Here is a 20,396-nt window from a genome sequence, read left to right on the forward strand (position 1 = left end):
TAACATACTGGATTATATTACACATAGTTGCATACATCAAGAACAGTCCAGCTAAAGTGACAGCTGACGTGAAATAACGAGACGTCCGTTCATCTTTTCAAAATGGTGGTCGGAGAAGATCGTGGGAACTTATGACATAACACTTAAGGTGGGTTCTCGTTTAAATTTTGCATCATTCATAATACACAGGCTCTTACAAAGAACACGGGTCATTTCTTAAATTTATGAAATGCTTGATGTCCCTTTTGATCTATCAGGTTGTCAACTGACATCACATCTCACATTTCGAACTGCCCGTGTGATGCATATCGGTCGTGACCTCCGTTTATATTATTATTTTATTAGAAACAGGTAATATTTTCGCTCTTTCATGTATGTATGCATCAGCTAAAGCGAATATTTCCTCACGATTTCTGAAAAGATTCACATGTCAGGACCTAACCCTAACGTTTCAAGGGGGAGGAGGTGGGGGTTACGGGTGGAAGGCTTAGATTTACCCTGAACCCAGCTAAATTTATCAAGGTTATATCATTGATACTTTCTCGATCCTTATGTTTCACTTAGTTAGTATGCAGTTGTCCACTATTCATACGATTGCGACCTAGCAGCCACCCACAGTTTGTATTTTTCATTTAGCTATTGGCAACAGTATTGCATTAGTCAACAATTAGTATAAGAAAGGCTGTGTCTTGAACTGTTGCAGGTGTAATTCATGACTCCTGGTGTCAGTCTGAGTAACCTTCCTTCACTGACATCCAGTAGAAAAAAACAGAAACAGTCATGAGCAAGTTTGATTATATGTATCGGCGTCTCCTCCTCACCAAGTTCTTCACTAAAGGTTGGGGAAAACCAGAAAATCTCAAAAGGTTTGTGGATGTTAGAAGATGCACTGAATCCTTCTTGCCTGTCTAAGGTTCAAGTGTGCCTCCCACCCTTTGTGTCAACTGGCAATTGTTTGTTTGTTGTTTAATGGTAGCATTTGTGGGAGAGTTTACATCATAATATTGATCACTGTCTGGAGTTGACTGTGGCAGTCACATGACTTCCATGTTACCTGTTCACAAATGGCTGCCAACTGTTTGGGAATATTAGAATTACTGAAAACTTAGATCTATTGTGAAGCGTTTATCTTTACATATTTAGAAGTGTCAATTACCCAATAAGGAAAAGACGCTCCGCGTAAGAGTACTCAATTCTTTTAACTAGTGGGAGTATACAAAATGCTAGTTACTCCTGAAAAAATGCAATTACTCATACATAAACAGAAATGGGAGTAAATCCCCAGTTGCTTGAAAAGTTATTGGGAGCTCTGATTATGGACAAATGTTTGATGTGAAATGACTGAAGTTTTAGGGAAGATAGTGTTTGTTACTGCTGTCATACTGGCAGAAATGTGAGATGAAGTTAGGTAATCTGTGGTTGAAGAAGTATTGTTCAGAATGTTGTAATACTGAATTTAATTTTGAGATATCAAGAATTGAGGCATGTTATTAAGGATTGTAACTCTGATAACTGCTAATGTTCATATGAATTTAAGAAAGTTGTTTGAATTTATTTTCAGATTGTTTGAGTTCAGAAAAATCATATCAAATCGGGAAACATGCAAACATCTTGTGCCAAACAACTACCCAGTTAATATTACTAAGGTAAGTATTGCTGAACTGCATCAGTGGTAGGGTTTGGATGTCATGTGATTCTGTGATTGTATGGATCTTTGCTTCCATACTTGCAGGGGATGTTTTTGCCTTTTTCACTCAATTGGGCCTCAGTTGGCTGCAAAATTAAATATGATGGCTTTGAAAAATGTATGGGGGGATTATTTAGAAAGAAAATTTAATCAGCAACTAACTCTGTGCTTGAAAGCAGGAAACAGACAATTGCCACCATAACTTCACCTTTTGAAGTATTTCTCAAATGTAAGAGAAACAGATGTTTTTGTGTAAATGGGAATTTCATTAATTTGGTTTAGACACGGGTTGATTTTTGTTCTGTCAAGCTAATGTGGAGGCATGAACACGTGAATGATGAAATCAAATTTTTCATTAAAGAACTTTGATAGCTGTGTTGCACTTCAGATGTGATTAATCAAGCATACTGATTTTTCCACTGAGATTATAGTGAACACAGAAAACATATTATGTTATGTAACAATATTTAATCAATGAACTATCTTTGAATTGTGTGAAAAGATGGAGACTGTATATTACCAGGATGAGATACAGAGCGACTGCCGTGTGATGGAGGGCTACTTCCAATCACCCTTCACTAAGTTCTTGCCAGGGATCATGCCCGCTGAATCGGAAAAAGCCAAGTAAGTTCAGTGTACATGATGGACATATGATGGCTGTAAAGAAATTTATTTATTTTCACATGTCATCATTCTTTGTTGAAGTTGACATGAAAAATACTTACACGAGGTAACATGGTGCACAATGTCCTGTAATTTTATGATTGCGTTGCCATTCTGTTCCAGCAACATACTCCCTGAAGTTAAAATATCTTAACCTGAACCAGTTAAAAGTAATGCTATAAAGTCATTAAAAAGTGAAAACAGCTTTGCAACAGTTTTAACATTTACAAGATCTTATGAGTGAATATATACCCATTCATGACAGTTATTGACACAGTACAGGTCAGGTTGACAAAAGAATATCTTATGTCAATTGATACTGTTACTTCTGCCGTGCCAGTTCCTGCTCTAGCTGCTGACTGAGCCAAAGATACTATCCAAAACTATTATTGCAAAAAGTGTACCAGAACTAAATTAGAAGATAAACATAATATGTTGGCCAATTGCTGGGTTTTATTGAGTATTTGAAGCACAAGCATTTATTTGGAACTGATGGCATCAGACGGAGGTTTCATATGAGATATTCCTGTGCTTCAAATACTGAATAACACTCCGAAATTGGCCAACACAAGATGTTTATCAACATTGTAAACACAGAAATAAACCAAAAAGCCGACATGGGTTTTACTGTCATGACTCATTTACATCGAGTAGGGGTACAGCGTGTCATCAGCTGACCATTTCAGCTAGTTTCCATGGTAGCATCTGGAACTTTTTATTTGTGACATCATTCTGACTTTATGTCACAATATCATTTGAATGACATAACTAGTGCTCATGACGCCACAAAACAATTGTTTACAATAGTTCTACGTGTCAATACATAGCAAATAATCTTTCATTTTACGGGAATGAAATACCATTCAATCATATTTTTCAACTGATCACATTGCAGAACATGGTACAGAATTCTATGTAAAAGAGAATCATTTTCATTGTTTAATCATTTGGAAACAGGAACTGATCATGGTTACTATATATCTCAACTTGTCACAAGGTGTCATGGTACATACCATGCTAGAAACCAGTCAAGAAGTGATAGGTTGAACTGTCAGTGAGTGTCACAACAGACTCAAATACATACCATTTGAATTAGAGTTATCCCCGATGGGACATAGGGATTGACCACTTTGATAGCAGCATAAGTGCATGTACTTTCTTGCAACATAGATTTCCTTGCTGTTTCCAACATCATGATGACAAAACACGGACATAGGTGGATCCAGAGGTAGGGTGCAGGGATACAGAATCCCCCTTTTGTTATGAAAATGTATTGAATGATCATTGAAACTCTTTTTGGAAACATGTGAAAATGAAATGTCCACCCTTTCTTTTTCAAAAGCTGTATCTGCCTCTGGATAGGACAGTCTGTGTTGATCTTGATTTTGCTGATTTTGTGGCACAGCATCTATGTTTACTGATTGCATTTGAAACTGGCCATCAGAATTTGGAAAACTGCAAAATATCACATATTCACTCCATCATGACTTGAAACAAATATGTTACGTGTAAAAATTTATGCAGTATTTTATGTACATTAGACTAATGAAGATGTCTCATCTCTTCTCTTTTTCTCTATGCAGATTTCAGATTATTTTGCCAAAGAACTGGAAGCATGGAAAATTAAAACCTGTTTGTCTCCATCTGGCTGGCACTGGAGACCACGTGAGTTTGGTATTCCACAGTCATGACAGTTTCCATTTACAAGTGTTTTACAGTATGTTGGGCATAATGTAACTCTATGCCCATACAGGTATTCATGGTAGTATGTTACAGTCACCTGTAGAAAGGGTATCCAGTGTGATGTCCCCAAGTTCATGAGGGAAATGCAACGATGTAGGTCCCCAGAGTCTCCCATGTTTCTCGTAAGAAGTGGAAAAGTAGATCAGGTTGTGAGACTTGGCAGTTTGGTTTATTTCATGAAATTGTGTCCCTTTTGGGTGGATCAATGGTCATGTCAATTACTGAGAATGAATACACAATGCCATTGCTCAAATGCAATGTATGTGATCCAACTACCTTAACACCGAGTAACTCTCACATCTGCCTTTTTATGTCACAGTTCTTTTGGAGGAGGAGAACCTTGATGGCACGACCACTTCTAAAGGAAGCTGGCATCGCATCCATACTGCTGGAAAATCCCTACTGTATCCTTGTCTTTGTTGCGAGGCAATATATGTCCTGATGGTATTAAGGAAGATATCATTCTCTGCATTTTGATGTGATGTATTGAATGAATGTCTAGTTTTTAAGCTATAAATCTGTAGGTTACACCATACCTCAGACTTTGCTTTGATCACTTGTGAAGCAGGTGCTCATAATCTACTGTCCAACCAACATTAGAAATAGAATGAGGTGTGTGATGCGTCTGTGAAAGGCGAGCGCCAAACATGCTGTGAACTGATCCACTACCTACTCATAGGGGGAACAGGTTTGAAAACTTCACGCACATGATTTTTGTGATCCTTGCTGTAATCAGCAGTGTCATGTTCAGCTCGAGCATTCGTATACTAGTATCTTTTAGAGTGGATTATGAAAAGTGTAGTAAAATCTGTATTCTGAATTACCCATAAATGTTTATTTTCCTTTTAGTGCTATCTTTGATATCATGAGGCCTTTGTTGGCAGTGTGTTTTCGAAAATTGTACAATGTGTTTTTCATGTTGGTTGTTGCCCTATTCATGAAACAAGCCAAATCAAAGCAAGACACAGTGAATAGATGGCGCATGGACACTTGCTTGTGTGTAACATTCCTATAAACTGAAAATGTGTCATTAAAATAATGTTTCATTTTATTAAATGCAGATATAGATATAATATCCTTGTGTGTATTTCTCCTTATGAATACATTGTATATAATGCATCAATTTCAAGTTTGAACTAAAGTACAAAAATAAGGAGAGTCCAAACATACCTTTCATGCATCATTTTCTCATTATATCATATGAGGAGACAAAGACAAGTACAGAAGTACAAAAATAAAGTCAAACCATTAAATAACCTTTGTGTTCTTGTTTTGTTATGATCCAATGTTTTGATAACTAATTAATAGCTAAGACTGCAGAGCTCATACATCCAATGCATTTTACCACTATGAAATCCAAAATGTGATGGATTGGTATCCAACCTGTGTTGCCATTTGTTTTCCTTATGTATCATCAGATGGGGAAAGGAAACCAAAGTATCAGTTGTAAGTACCCAGTTTGAACAATATGCATACACTTGATCACTTACAGGCCCCCCTAAGTAATTGAAGGAATTACAGCAAATTTGAAGGAATTGCATCTCAAATGTAAACAAACGCAGCCCACTCGCGAAACAATTGCAGCGATATCGGTAGTTTAGCGGTAATAACAGAAACACATCGGCCCATTCGGAAGCAATGTCGGTAATACTGGAAACACGCTCGGCCATCTCAGGAGATTTTTCGGTCGCGAGCGGAAACTCACGCAGCAAAACATGGCGTCGTTGGAAGAAGTACACGTCTCGGTGAGTTTTGTTTTTAGTTCCTACTATTACATTTTTATCCTTATCCATCTTTGACCACCCGTGTTGAATGCGTTTAGGTATGAGGTATTGTCGGGGCAATAGCTTATGTTTTTAGGAAAAGACTGTCACTGCAGAAGAGTGTCACAAGTCATGCCACTGGAGGTTGTTTACATCTGAACATCGAAGTCGTGCCGATGATTACGAACATCATGAACGTGTGCCATGAAGAAGTTTATGAGCCATAATTTTTCTTGCAATGAAGTGCAATTGACAAATTTAAACACATTTTACAAAAACAATGATCTTATATCTAGCGCACGTTTGTAATCATCGGCACGACTTCGATGTTCAGATGTAAACAACCTCCAGTGGCATGAGTTGTGACACTCTCCAAGAGTGACTATCCTTTCCTAAAAACATAAGCTATTGCCCCAACAACACCTCATACCTATACGCATTCAACACAGGTGGTCAAAGATGGATAAGTATAAAAATGTAATAGTAGGAACTAAAAACAAAACTCACCGAGACGTGTGCTTCTTCCAACGACGCCATGTTTTGCTGCGTGAGTTTCTGCTTGCGACCGAAAAATCTCCTGAGATGGCCGAGCGTGTTTCCAGTATTACCGACATTGCTTTCGGTAGGGCCGATGTGTTTCTGTTATTACCGCTAAACTACCGATATCGCTGCAATTGTTTCGCGAGTGGGCTGCATTTGTGTACATTTGAGATGCAGTTCCTTCAAATTTGCTGTAATTCCTTCAATTACTTAGGGGGGCCTGACTTACATGTATTCGAGTACTCAGCCACAGCTTGGGTTGGATGCAGTGCCTGGCCAGGGGAGACAACTCCCACCTGTTAACATTGAAGACACACAGAACATTGTCTGAACTTATTTTTACTCAGATGATGCAAATGAGAATTAGAAAAAAAATGTTGCCATTGTATGGCATATTACCATTGAAATCATAGACTCTAAGAACCCTAATGGTGTATGGTGCTAGACTTCCTCAGGGTGTATGGTATTTGGCTTTCTCCAACAGTCGCCTATGTACTATACTATATATCGCCACATATACAGAAACCCCACTTATTAGGTGACCCCCTTGTTCAAACCTTTAAAGTAAAAGCTGTCTAACAACATCAATAGATAAAAGATAATGGCTGATATCACCCGTCTGAAAAAAATATCAGATCTACCCCATACTTGGGTTAATTCCTCTTCATACCTGTCTAATTTTAGGTAGAAAAACAATCCACCTTATAAGTGGCAATATACAGTGAATAATGTGATTTGCAATACAACTGATTGATAATCTAAGCCACATTTACTTGCATTTTCCCTTCAAGTTAAATTGTCAGGCTGATTGTCACTCTGTCAACACCATTCCTGATGTTTGTTGGTTTCATCCATCTTGTAAGTGGTCAGTTATAATGGTCTTGTATGTCTCACAAGAAATCTGCCAGACTGTTAACAAATTAAAATGGCAAGTACTGGTGCTTATTCTGTATCATCTGTGCCTCTGAGCAGGCTAATACCAGAATAGGAGTTGATAAGAACTGGGTTTATTTCAGACGATCTAGCCTCCATAATGTGAGTGACCTATTTGTGATGGGAGCTGCCCTGATACTGGAGTCGCAGGTGCTCTTACACTGGTGTGAGAAGCAGGGCTGGGGGCCCCTTGGCATCACTGGCATCTCCATGGGGGGACATGTAAGTAGTGAACATTACATTATGGATGTCAACTTCTTCTTTATTGTAAACATGTTGTTTCTGGGTTATCCCTAGCCCCTTTGTTGACATCCATTACATTTGGTTCTATACTTGAGTACCAACTTATGAATGCCTCTCAAGAACATAGTACTCACTCATGCTTTAGTACAGGTTGGTCAAATGCCTTTAAATCTTCATCTGCCTGGCAGGGACATTATTTTTTATCAAATGCCTTGAATTGACATTGAAATTTGATATCAATGACTTCCCTTATATGTAACAGTTATGTAGCTCTCAGAATGCATGAGTCAAATCATGTATTAAAAATGTATATGGCTCAGAGAAATAAATATTACTAGAGCACTGGTGTGTGTACTTGTATAATGTAACATAATTGGATGTGCATTCTGAGAATGAATTGAAATACAAATCTTGTCTGTTTGAAAACACCCTTGGGTCATACTGTTAGCCATGACAAGTGTTCTCAAGCTTTGCTAAGGTATTTAATCTTTTGGTTGAGGTTTGAAATACTCACTTACTCTTACAACGAGCAAATTCTGTTGGAATGGATGTTGTAAATCTCCTGGGGAAGGTGGTGTGTAAATCTCCAGGTCAAGGGGTGGATGTGTGTAAATCTCCAGGGGAAGGTAGATGTGTGTAAATCTCCAGGAGAAGGGTGTAAATCTCGTGGGGAAAGGGTGGATGTGTGTAAATCTCCAGGGAAAGGGGTGGCTGTATGTAAATCAACAGTGGAATGGGGTGGATGTGTTTAAATCTCCAGGGGAAGGTAGATGTGTGTAAATCTCCAGGAGAAGGGTGTAAATCTCGTGGGGAAAGGGTGGATGTGTGTAAATCTCCAGGGAAAGGGGTGGCTGTATGTAAATCAACAGTGGAATGGGGTGGATGTGTTTAAATCTCCAGGAGAAAGGGTGGATGTGTGGAAATCTCCATGGGAAGGGGTGTGTAAATCTCCAGGGAAGATGGATGTGTGTAAATCTCAAGAGGAAGGTGGATATGTGTAAATCTCCAGGAGAAGGGGTGAATGTGTGTAAATCTCAAGGAGAAGGGATGAATATGTGCAAATCTCCAGTAGAAGGGGTAGATGTGTGGAAATCACCAATGGAAGGGATGGATGTGTGTAAATCTCTAGGAGAAGGGGTGGATGTGTGAAAATCTCCTGGGGAAAGGGTGGATGTGTGTAAATCTCCAGGAGAAGGGATGGATGTGTGTAAATCTCCAGGGAAGATGGATGTGTGGAAATCTCCAGGAGAAGAGATAGATGTGTGTAAATCTCCAGGGAAGATGGATATGTGGAAATCTCCAGGGAAGATGGATATGTGGAAATCTCCAGGGAAGGGGTGGATGTGTGTAAATCTCCAGGGAAGGTGGATATGTGGAAATCTCCAGGGAAGATGGATATGTGGAAATCTCCAGGGAAGGGGTGGATGTGTGTAAATCTCCAGGGAAGGTGGATGTGTGTAAATCTGCAATTGAAGGGAAGGATGTGTGTAAATCTGCTGGGGAAGATGGATGTGTGTAAATCTTTAGGAGAACGAGTGGATATGTGTAAATCTCCAGGGAAGATGGATGTGTGAAATCTCCAGGGAAGGGATGGATGTGTGTAAATCTCCAGGGAAGGTGGATATGTTTAAATCTGCAGGTGAAGGGAAGAATGTGTGTAAATCTTCAGGAGAAGGGGTTGATGTGTGTAAATCTTCAGGGAAGATGGATGTGTGTAAATCTCCAGGGAAGATGGATTTGTGTAAATCTCCAGGGAAGGGGTGGATGTGTGTAAATCTCCAGGAGAAGTGTTGGATGTGTGTAAATCAGGAGGAGTGTGTGTGTGTATATCTCACGAGGAAGGTGGACTAACTGGAAAAAGTGCTTGAAAAATTACTATTGCGTTGCCCTGAGATATGTATAAACCCTGTTTTGTGTTGTTTCAGATGGCATCCCTGGCAGCCTCAAACTGGGTCAAGCCACTGACACTGGTGCCATGTCTGTCCTGGAGTACTGCTTCTGTCGTCTTTACACAGGTGAGATATGTACTTTATGCTTAGGTTTCACATTGCTTCCAGTGTGGATGAGGGGCAGTGGGGTAGCCTAGTAGTTAAAGTGTTTCCCTGTCACACTGAAGACACAGGTTTAATCCTCCACATGGGTACAATGTATGAAGCCCATTTATGGTGTGCCCCGCTATGATCTTGATGCAATATTGATAAAAGTGGTGCAACACTTTCTTACTTTAGACAAGTAAGTTGCACTGTTTCCACTTACTTTACACAGATGAGAGGTGCCACATTGATTCAGTGCTTGCATATAATTGACAAAAAGACTCTTATTTCTGTTAGTTGGTCACTCATGACACGATCAGTACAATATGCCTACAGTGATCTGACACTGAAAGGTTTTTGAATCTCAGAAATACTCTATTATTAACTTACCATAGCATAGGGCTTATGCATAGTACCTTAAGCATCGCTTAAAAGAGATCCGACAGTCGTTGATACACCATTCTCCCGAATGGCTACCTTATATATCGACAAGTGTATAGGAACGGAAGTGATAAGATCTCCCTACCCACGCAAGCGCAGACAATGCAAAAAAACTTCACTTTTACTTCAAGAGTCTTATGTGTCAGACGTGTTTTTGGTTTTTTTATTGTGCTATTTTGCTACCTACTTTATGCATTAATGATGTATTTTGTTCTGGTAGGTATGTTTCCTAACTCTTTCTGTTATTTGTGTGGTGAAGACTACAGTATATTTCTTCACTTACCTGGTTACCTCATGTTTTTCGACTCTCAGCAATATGTTTTCGTTTTTCATTTTGCTAGTCCATTTTTTCGTGTACTTGATGGTAAATCCTGTAGCTCAGTATATCTTCTTTACCAGCTTGTGTTCAGTGTATATATATGTTGCAGCTTTGTTATGACTCAGCAGTTTTACACTCTCTGCAAGGTGCAGAAGTACGGCAAGGATCTCCACTCACTCCACTCCACATTAATTGTACTTTTGATGATCGATGTCATCTCTCCCAATTTAGGATTTCAAGGCTTATCTTACTGTTAAGATTAAACATAAAAGGTCTTCTCCTGCCTCGTCACTTGGATCCAGGTCGTCGCTTGCTCGGACACCAGACAATCACCCTTCACCGCTGCTCACTTCTTTGCCTTCTAGTCTTCCAATGCCGATGCCAACGCCTGGACAGGCTGCACCTTTGGAATCTCAATTGTCCTCATCTGTTTTCTACAGTATCAGCGCCAGTGCCTGCACTGACGCCAACGCCACCTCCATTCACTACCCCTTTGCCAGTGCCTCCACCTACACTGGCTCCTCATCCCAAGAGAACACCTGTTGCTACACTCTCTAGGGAAGAAGATTTACAACAGCAACTTTTGGAAGTGCTAGGCACTTAGAGGCAGAACGTTCACAGCGCTTCAGACGATCTCACTCCAAGTCTCACTGACGCTTCAGGAGTCTGCATAGGTGTTGCTCACGATCTAGATCTTTTCTCCCTATCGATCATCGGACAAGGATTGATGTTCCTTTTTTCGGCTCACAGCCAACGTGTACATCATCCCGCTCCCGGACACTGCCATCCCACTATCCTGTCGCAGCATCCCAGATCAGGCTCCCATGATATTTGTCATTGCTCAGGTATTGAGTCTGGGACTTCATCTTCTGCCACTGGCCATCGACACGAGGGTCATATGGTTTCATGGGATGATACTGAATAGAGGTTCTTCTCGCCTAATTATGACGAGGACTCAGATGACGGAGGCACCTACCTTCTCCGGAAAATAGATTTCAACCCATACATAGACGACTGTCTCCTCAATCATCTCAATCCCCAGTGGCTACACAATCAGTTGGCGTTTACCACACGCCATCTCGAGCAACTGGGGTGCATTGTCAAGAAAGGACTTGACGTTCATCGGAGGCCTTTTCATGACACATTCTAACCTTGTCAGAATCCCACCGGATCGAAGGAGGAAGATAGCTGCTTTCGCCGATCTCAGCCATTGACCCTCAGGGAGTGGCAGTCCCTGTTAGGCCTTCTCACATCGGCTCAGGATTTGAATGCAACGGATTGTCTGATGCTCGGACTTTTGCAACTTTTTCTCTTCCCTTACATTCAGGCCGACGATGTACATGTCAGGTTTTCTCTGCCAGTCCATCTTCACCCGTATCATCGTTGATGAACCTGAGAGTCGAACGTTTGCGTGGGCGTGTCCTTGACAGAATTCACTCACGACCACGAATGTTTTGTTGACACTTCCCTTCACGGTTGGGGTGCTCACCCCAGCGATCAGACTGCCTCGAGGCTGTGGTCTGAAGCCCAACGTGGGTGGCATATCAACAATCTGGAATTTCAAGCAGTGATCCTTGCTGTACTGCATTGGCCGTCTCAACTGGGGAACACTTGCCTTCTTATAGCATCTGACAACTCCACGGTCGTGTGGATGATCCGAAATCAAGGCACAGCAAGATCCAAACAGCTGTTGGACCAGATGTTTAGCTCGACGATAGCAACATTCGAGTTTGCAAGAGCGTACTGGCAGACGCCTCTCCAGACCAAGCAGACCATCGCCGACGGAGTGGAAGCTTTTCGCCTACTGTGTCACCAACACGGTCAGCCGCTCATTGACTTGTTTGCAACAAGTCTCAACAGTCAGCTACGCTTGTACGTGTCTCCCGTGCCAGACCCACAGGCCTGAGCAATCAATGCCATGTCCCTGTCGTGGGAGGGGCACGACGCCTATGCATTCCCTCCACCGGTCCTTCTACCAGCAGTTGTGGCCAAGATCAAGCAGACCCGGCAGATTCATCTGCTTTTGGTCGCGTCCTGATGGCTGGCAAGACTTTGCGCCGCCTCGCCGACGGAGACCCATTGCCACAACCAGATTGGCCGCATGTACTGCGTCATCCCCACAGTCAGCATCTGCATCCTGATCTGATGAGGTTCCACCTACATGTTTGGACCGTCTTTAGAAGCTTTGAGGGCAAAGGGTTACTCTATCCAAGTGGCAAAGGTTATTGATCTTGCGCAACGGGTCTCTACTAGATCTCTTTATGATAACAAGTGGATATCTTTTGAGAAGTTTTGTATGCTGCAGAGAGCAGAATCCTTTAACAGTTTCTCCTCAGTACCTGGCAGATTTTTTTCTCTACCTGAGAAGGTCCAAACATTTCAAGGCAGCACTATTGCAACATATTTATAAACTCTCAACTCTTTGTCTTTACACCATACAGATGGAATAGTGTTGTGAGTGCTGTAAAACAGCTTTCACTGTATCATGATACTGTCACCATAAATATGGTTTACACATTGTACCCGTGAGGACAATTGAAGCTGTGTCTTTGGCATGACAGGCAAAATTACCTTTAATGGTTGTGGTACAATAGTATATGGTATCACAATATTGTTTGATAGTTGGCAGGTTTGAAGTAGACCTAGGTTTCTGAGATAAGTTATGTGTCACATTGCTGATGACCTTCCTCTGTTGTATTCGTTCCTGGCTTAATGACACTAGTCTAACATAGCTGATATAGTGCTGATTCATCAGAAAATGCCATTACCATGTCACTTAACTTGGTGATGGTTTTCATAGCCCTGCAATATACTGACATTTCAAAGACCTGTAATGAACAATGGAAGCTTGCAGGTGATGATAGTGTGACAAGCTCTGCTGATGAGCTGATCTAGAGTGCAGATGTTGTTTTATCCATCAGGGGGCAAAGCCAGGCAGATCCTGTCACAGCAGCTGTTACCAGCTGTTCATCGTTGTAATGCTTCACTATGCTCGAAAACACAACTGTGTCATCTGTTTTTCATAAAATAGAAACAGTTCTATTTGTTAGTCCTTTTTTTTTCAAAAATACATCTGCATCAAGTAACATCAACATTTCAAATGACATTTAAATTTTGTTATTTGATGAAATCAGTCTCTGGCAACTGAAAGCACACATTAGAGAGAACAAAGTAGTCTGTGATGAAAGTAAATGTGTCACAGTAATGGTATTGAGCATTCTTCACAGAATTAGAATTTAGTTAAATCCAAGCATACAATCAGAATATTACTCTATGCCAGACAGAATAATAATACACCTTGATCTACATAGACATAGTTTTTCGTCTCAATATGGCTGAGATATTGCCAGTGTGACGTTAAATATTTATTGTTGTTGAAAAGTTGATTGAATAACAAATAGAGTCTTCACACTGAAAAATAGCATTTTGTCTCTAATGCTACAACACTGACTAAATGTTCACGGTTTTACTTATTCCACTTATTCTACAGACAGGCAGTACTCCTGGTCTTTCTTTCATAAATGAATCAACGTCACTTGCTTTTGACATAAAACTGTGATTTTTGTTTTCTTTAGTACATGTTTACACTATCGGTAATGCAACCAAACTGGAAATATCTTTACATGCCCACAGCGTGAAACCGATGAATTTACCTTTGGAAACATTCTCAGTATGTGTGTGTTTCCTTCCACTGCCAGCTGAGTTCCATGGGCTGGCAGATTCACTCACCTGACCTCTGGAATTTTGGGTGTAGATTAATGAACTCAATTATAACTGGGGTCTGATTTTTTAGCTTCTTTTTCTGGTTTCACATTCCTGACTTACAGTCAGTCATATGCCTTACTCATTCTCTGCACATGTTACACTGAAGTTCTAACCTGTTGTTTGTGACAACCTGATGGATATCATTCTCCCCTTTCACATGCACACATCTGTTGAGTATTGTTTGAATTATATGTAGTGTTATTGTAGGTATGTAATAGTACCCTGGTTCAGTGGGAGATATATCTAACCAAGTAGTGTATCACAAAACCCTCCAGGTATTTGTGCAGGTAATCAGCTACAGCTGGCTTTTACAGGTTGTTATCGCCAGTTACTGCATCACATCTTTAGTTTCTATGGTGTTTACAAAATGTTGGTTTGCTTAGTATGGTGTTGATTTTGTAGTAGTAACATGTTTGTTTGTTGTACGATTTGAGTCTAATAGTTCAACAAGTTGACTGTATCAAAAATGTATGAAAACTTCTCCAGGGTTTTACAAGACACACAAATGTAGAGAATGGACACAGGAAAAAAACTTACAATGTTATTCATTATAATCACAACACATCTTTGAAAAGTGTCATTGTTTCTTTCTTAACAGATTTGTGCATCATTTCATACGTCAGTGTACATGACCAATGATTCATTCCAGGCTCCACGTCAGTGAGTTGAGGTTAAACCTAGCTGCCAAGGCATATCAATATGTATTATTAAGATTAATGGGAAGACATGAAGAATTGCTTCCTTAACCTGAACAATGGGATTTTCTGAAGAAATTATGGGATATTTCAATATTATTACATAGTGTAGGCATGCATAAGTAATGGGAATTTCTCCTCATGTGAATAATAATAATTATGGATAGCATTTATATAGCGCTAATCTCTGAAAGGACTCTTTGCGCATTTCTCTCACAAAAATTGGATGAAAAGGGACACATTAAGGAAAAGCCTATTTAAATAAGAATGTTTTTAAACCAGTCTTGAATGAACTTAGAGAAGGGGAATTGCGGAGTTCATTTGAAAGAGCATTCAAAACTGAGGGCACACTGTTTTTGAAAGAGCGCTGTCCTGCTGACTTAAAGTTGTATTTTGGGACTTCAACAGTTTCTCACTGCAAGACCGGAGAGTTTGTGCAGCCTTGTATGTAGAAAGTTCCCTGGACAGATATGGTGGGACGAACTGCACTGTGCTGTACTCGCTTGAGTCGAGTGATCTCATCAAGAGGGAGACCAAAGAAAACTGAATTGCAGTAGTCCAGTCTAAGTAAACTTCGTCTCAGTGTATTTCGTTACACTTCACCACTGACTGCGAGATGGTTAAATAGATTTAACCAGTTAGACAACGGCTACTATTTAGGGATCGGAGGGACTTTCAAAATATTCAGATCACTGACACAGATCTCTACACAAACAAAAATCAGCATATAACACAGTTATTTGACCTGCAGTATATACGCTTTGGGGTTTCTGTTGACATGGTTACCATTAGCTAATATTGCCGCAAGATAACATCCTTGAATATTGTCAAAAACACTATTTTCAGCGACTGTTTACTCTCCGTTGTCATGGCAGTACGTACGCTGTGTGCATCACCCGGAAGCGATCGTACACTAAATAGCTTTCGGAATCATTCGGGTACGAACCTTTTCGAGATAAAAAGTTCAAAAGGTATGTGCAAATGTGCACTTTAGCGATTTGGTAAGCTGTGTTCTGATTGGTTTTCAGTTAAATGGGATATTTTATTTTTCAGTGGGTAAAAATCCCCAAATCACTGTCTAAAGTGATCCCTGGATTTGTGTTAGTTATTACCCTAGGCCTGTTAGCATGGCCTGTTGTGGGCTTCACAAGGCATTAATGTTGACCATGAGATGATGATGATGATGATGATGATGATGACTGGGACAATGCTCAAATCATGTTCAAGTCCAGAGTCACAAAGCCTCACCAAGCTTCAGGGTGAAACTGGTGTGACTTACTTTGGTGTGTGTGTTACAAGGTGAGACTGGTGTGGTATATCATGATCTGTGTTTGTTACAGGGTGGGTCTGGTGATGTGTGTGTATTACAAGGCGAGCCTGGTGGGACGTATTGTGGTGTGTATGTTACAGGGTGAGACTGGTGTGACTTACTGTGGTAAGTGAGACTGGTGTGATATATCGTGATCTGTGTGTTGCAGGGGGTGATGAGTGCAGCCATTCCCTGGCAGGTGCTCGAGTCTCAGTATTTCGAGGACCATGTGTACGAACAGGAGATCAAGAAGCTGATCTATTCACCTGAGGAGGTAGGTACAAAAGTCATATTAGTAGAGGTGGGGTGAAGCATATATGACAGCCATGTACTACCAATCCACAGCGAAACCCAGGGGTTAATGCATTGTCATTGCTTCACAGCTTTGTAGACATGATGTTCCTCCCTCACTCACACCTGCAGAAGAGGTTTGAGGGTCAACTGAGTGTATGACATATAACAGCTTAAGACTGCACTAGTACAAGCAGCTGAACATACATGCATGCACATCGTCCTATTAGCAAAATATTCTGAAGTACAATGTTAAACCCCATTTTACCTCACTCACCTGTTATTGATATTTCTCTCTCACTAATGTTAGTCACAGAGATCTCTTTCACCAATGTTTGTGACCATGGTATCTCTCACTAATGTCTGTCACAATCATGTCTGTTCATCACAACAATCCCTGTCCACAGGCGCTACGTGGAGCTTATGGTATGGGGAAGATGTTTGTGTCTGGCTTCTCATCTCGGAACCCTGACACAGACATCAACATGGATGTTGCAATGAAGCCTGGCAACATGAAGCCACCCGGAACTCCCAGCGTACCCGGAACTCCCAGCGTTGATGTCGGAGCAAGGGGCTTCAGCTCAGCAGTCAACCTCCCAGCTGACAGTGCCAAGGTCAAGGTCAAACAAGCAGCTAACTGGAGAACAGAACCTTTGACTCTACAACATGCCAGTGCCAAATCAAAACTCTTTACTAAGCCTTTTAATGGCAGGTCTAAGGAACCCAGCTACCCTAACACCCTCAAGAAGGAAGCCCTACAGTTCATGGTGGGGGTGATGGACGAGTGTACACACCTGGGAAACTTCTCTGTCCCCATGGACCCCGAACTTATCATCATCGTGGCAGCCAAACAAGATGCATATATCCCCCGAGATGATGTTCTGAGACTGGACCAGCTGTGGCCAGGCTCAGAGGTGAGGTATCTGGACAGAGGTCATGTCACCGCCTTCCTCCTCAACCAATATGTCTTCAGGTGGGTTCTGTGTTTACATTGCAATGCTTAGTAATCAGCTTGCCAAATATTCTCATATGGACAAATGGATTTTTTAAAATGATATTTTGTCTTCTAGTAATTGAAATTGTGTCCCATTTAGCGCACTGATTTGAAAAGAAAATTGTCACTGTGTGCACACTTCTGCGCATAGCTTTCTAGTTAGAGACAGGGCAACAAGTTTGTTGAGTTTTAAGAACTGTTTTAGATTATTATCATGTTATCATCATGGCTGTTGAGTATGAACATTTCATAGATTTGTCATCACCAGGAAGAGAAAATGTCGGTCAGTTGTAGGAGTGCATAGGCATTTCAGAAAATTCTACCTCCCCAATGTGTGCGTGAAACCTGTGTTTGAAGATTTAAGGCCTTGACTGGCCCAGATTTCATTTGTATGTTTGCCTACTTATTCCCATGCTTGTGGCTTTTGTTAGTGGCATTTAAAAAAAAATGCTGTTGAAGTGGCAAAGACCACAGTTTAGTCACTCACAGCAGGATCATAGCTGATACTGTTTCTTGATCCTTTGTTCATATAATGAAGCACTTGTACCAGTATTCCATGTGCTGATTCAATTGCATCACACACTGATATGACTGGGGACCAATATTACATTAAGTAATGTGGACTGATCTCTTACCATCTGTTGTTGAAGTGGGTAATATATATCTCTTCTGTGTTTCTTTCAGGAAAGCAATAATTGATGGCTTCAATCGCCAGATAGCCAAATACTACAGTTAACAACGTGTGTGTCTAGCTGACAATCAAGGGACACGTGTGAAAGTGGATGTGTGTTGATTGTCTACCTCACAGTGTGGTTCCAACAGCTGGCTTTTACAGTACATTTTATGACTTTATTGGTCACATAGTCACATATTTAACCGCAAAGCATATACGAAAACATGAAAATGCGAGTGTTTCTATATTCTTTGCCAGGCAAGCTTTATGTTGCTTTCTAGGTGAAAATCTGAGAGTTGATGAGGGAACAATTGGATGAAGCATACATTGTACATAGAATGCATGTTATGTTGTTGACCTCCACACACTCAGAGAGTTAAGGGACAATGTCATTTTTCTCTGATACGATACGTCTCTGTTATTCCACACCAAGACGTTCTGAATGCTTACACAGATAAAAACCACAAGTTCCTTCATGCGGGCGGTTTTTCTACTCAGATGTTAAAGTTTGGTTTAGGTTCTTCATCATGAAGATTACTTCTCCGTTACATTCTAAATGACACTAAACGGTAAAGGGTTAGTGCTTCATTTCCACCCCAGTATATGTTTTCTGATATTCTTTGGCTAATTTATGTTATGAAATCATTGTTTTTCATGCCACAATACTCAGATTGGATCATTTTGGTCAATCAGACAACTCAAAGTAAATACCAAAATGATTTCAGTTTTCATAAACAATTACCTACCAAAGATATATATTTCTGTCAATGTATATTAATCAGCAAAAAAAACAATCACTACATCAACCATATTTAGGTGCCAAAAGCACAACATCAATGCATTATATCTGTACATCAATATGTCAACCCTCAGTCAGTTAATGAGAAGTAATTCTTTGCTCCTCAGTAAGTGATACAGCTGTGTGTTTGAATCCATGGCTACTATAATGATGAGTCAAGATAAGTATAAATATCAATTTCATCATAAAGATTACATTTTATGTTCTAGAAAACCTTGTCTTCTAACCTGCTGATAGTAATGAAAAAACAAGCAGAGACTTAACATATCTTTTACAGGACATATTTTGAAAACTGCAACACCAATAACAACCACACTTTCTATGTTTTTGGTTTAAAAACTAAACTGAAAGGAGGGCAACAAACCGAGAATGGAACTGACAATGGTTAAGTTCTTTCGTATATTTCCCTGGCTGTTCAGTTAGTGATAAGATGCATCTACAATGGGTGACTTATCAAATAAGATTTAATCATAGTCATGGCATCCATGATCTCTAGCCAATGCAGATTTGTGTTAGAGAGAACAGATCCATCTCAGGTAGTGTACATGATATCATAATGGTCAACATTTGAATTGATTTTCTCCCAAATGCCAAACAGAGATGGAGATTTTTTAGTAATGCCAAGCTGATACTCCTGCAAAAAGTCTTGTAACTTACAAACGTATTGTGACATGTTTCAAAGAGTGATGATAGCACCATCAACTGCATTGTTTAAGGGCCTTGTCATTCTCTTCCCACAGAGGTTACTTGTCATATCTTCCTACGAACCTCTGTTCTAGTACAGCCATAGTTTGCGGTTCTCATAAAATCCCCCTAGCGGCAAAAAATGGCAGCAGATTTATTTCCCTTTTTTTCTGTCCAATCAGAACACGTGTAACATCGACCTAGATTCAACTTGACAAATGCAAGCAATGTGGAGAAACAAATATGACATGACTGAGTTCTGTCTGGAAGAAACATTTGAGTATCGCGCTCGGGAAGAGGTTCTAGTTTTCATGATGCATCCGGAAATTACCGAGATCTTTCGAACGATCACTTTTGAAACAAGGTCGCTGATTGCACTACTAAATCTGATTGCCTCCAATCATGAGTCTTGAACACTCGCACCATAAAAGGGTCGTATTAGAACAGAGGTTACGTAGGAAGATATGACAAGTAACCACTGTGGGTAGAGAATGGGGCCCTGTGAGATAAACTGTGTTTGTGTATTCAGAACATGTTGCAAGCTCATCCAACACAAGTCTTGGATAAAGTTCACCACCCATGATACTAGTCATAGTGCCATAGTGCTTTGTGGGATGGGGCATAGTAACTTGTGATGTTCAAGACATCTTTACAGTATTGAACTTGTGTGTGCAAGTATGATCATAATTGTTCTCAGAGGTAATATACAACTTCTCACGATTGTTATCGTTTGATGGCTGCTTCCTTGACCCAGTCAGTGCAGTGTGATGCATGATGGGTATGCAAGTATTGAATCACATGCTGGACCAAGGTTATTTTCA

The 20,396-nt window shown here is 40.4% G+C and overlaps 1 protein-coding gene across 1 annotated transcript; it reads left to right on the forward strand.

Annotated features, from left to right (window-relative positions):
- Positions 1–78: 78 nt before the first annotated feature.
- On the forward strand, positions 79–18,901 carry LOC137274226 (protein ABHD18-like). The gene is made up of 12 exons (XM_067807289.1): positions 79–148; positions 704–866; positions 1,562–1,646; positions 2,211–2,311; positions 3,934–4,015; positions 4,413–4,497; positions 5,512–5,539; positions 7,413–7,551; positions 9,498–9,587; positions 16,304–16,408; positions 16,833–17,398; positions 18,104–18,901. Exons 2-12 carry the CDS (start codon positions 781–783, stop codon positions 18,153–18,155), a joined length of 1,419 nt encoding a protein of 472 aa, XP_067663390.1. The 5' UTR covers positions 79–148; positions 704–780; the 3' UTR covers positions 18,156–18,901.
- The last annotated feature ends 1,495 nt before the right edge of the window (positions 18,902–20,396 follow it).

Source organism: Haliotis asinina, chromosome 2, assembly GCF_037392515.1.
Source record: "Haliotis asinina isolate JCU_RB_2024 chromosome 2, JCU_Hal_asi_v2, whole genome shotgun sequence".
Taxonomy (NCBI): Eukaryota; Metazoa; Mollusca; class Gastropoda; order Lepetellida; family Haliotidae; genus Haliotis; species Haliotis asinina.

What these genes read in the sequence shown, in the direction of transcription:
- LOC137274226 (XM_067807289.1), top strand. Translation starts at nt 781, where the DNA reads ATGAGCAAGTTTGATTATATGTATCGGCGTCTCCTCCTCACCAAGTTC. An exon ending in TGGCTGGCACTGGAGACCAC is followed by an intron (nt 4,016 to 4,412) that starts GTGAGTTTGGTA and finishes TTTATGTCACAG; the next exon opens with TTCTTTTGGAGGAGGAGAAC. An exon ending in ACTGCTGGAAAATCCCTACT is followed by an intron (nt 4,498 to 5,511) that starts GTATCCTTGTCT and finishes ATGTATCATCAG; the next exon opens with ATGGGGAAAGGAAACCAAAG.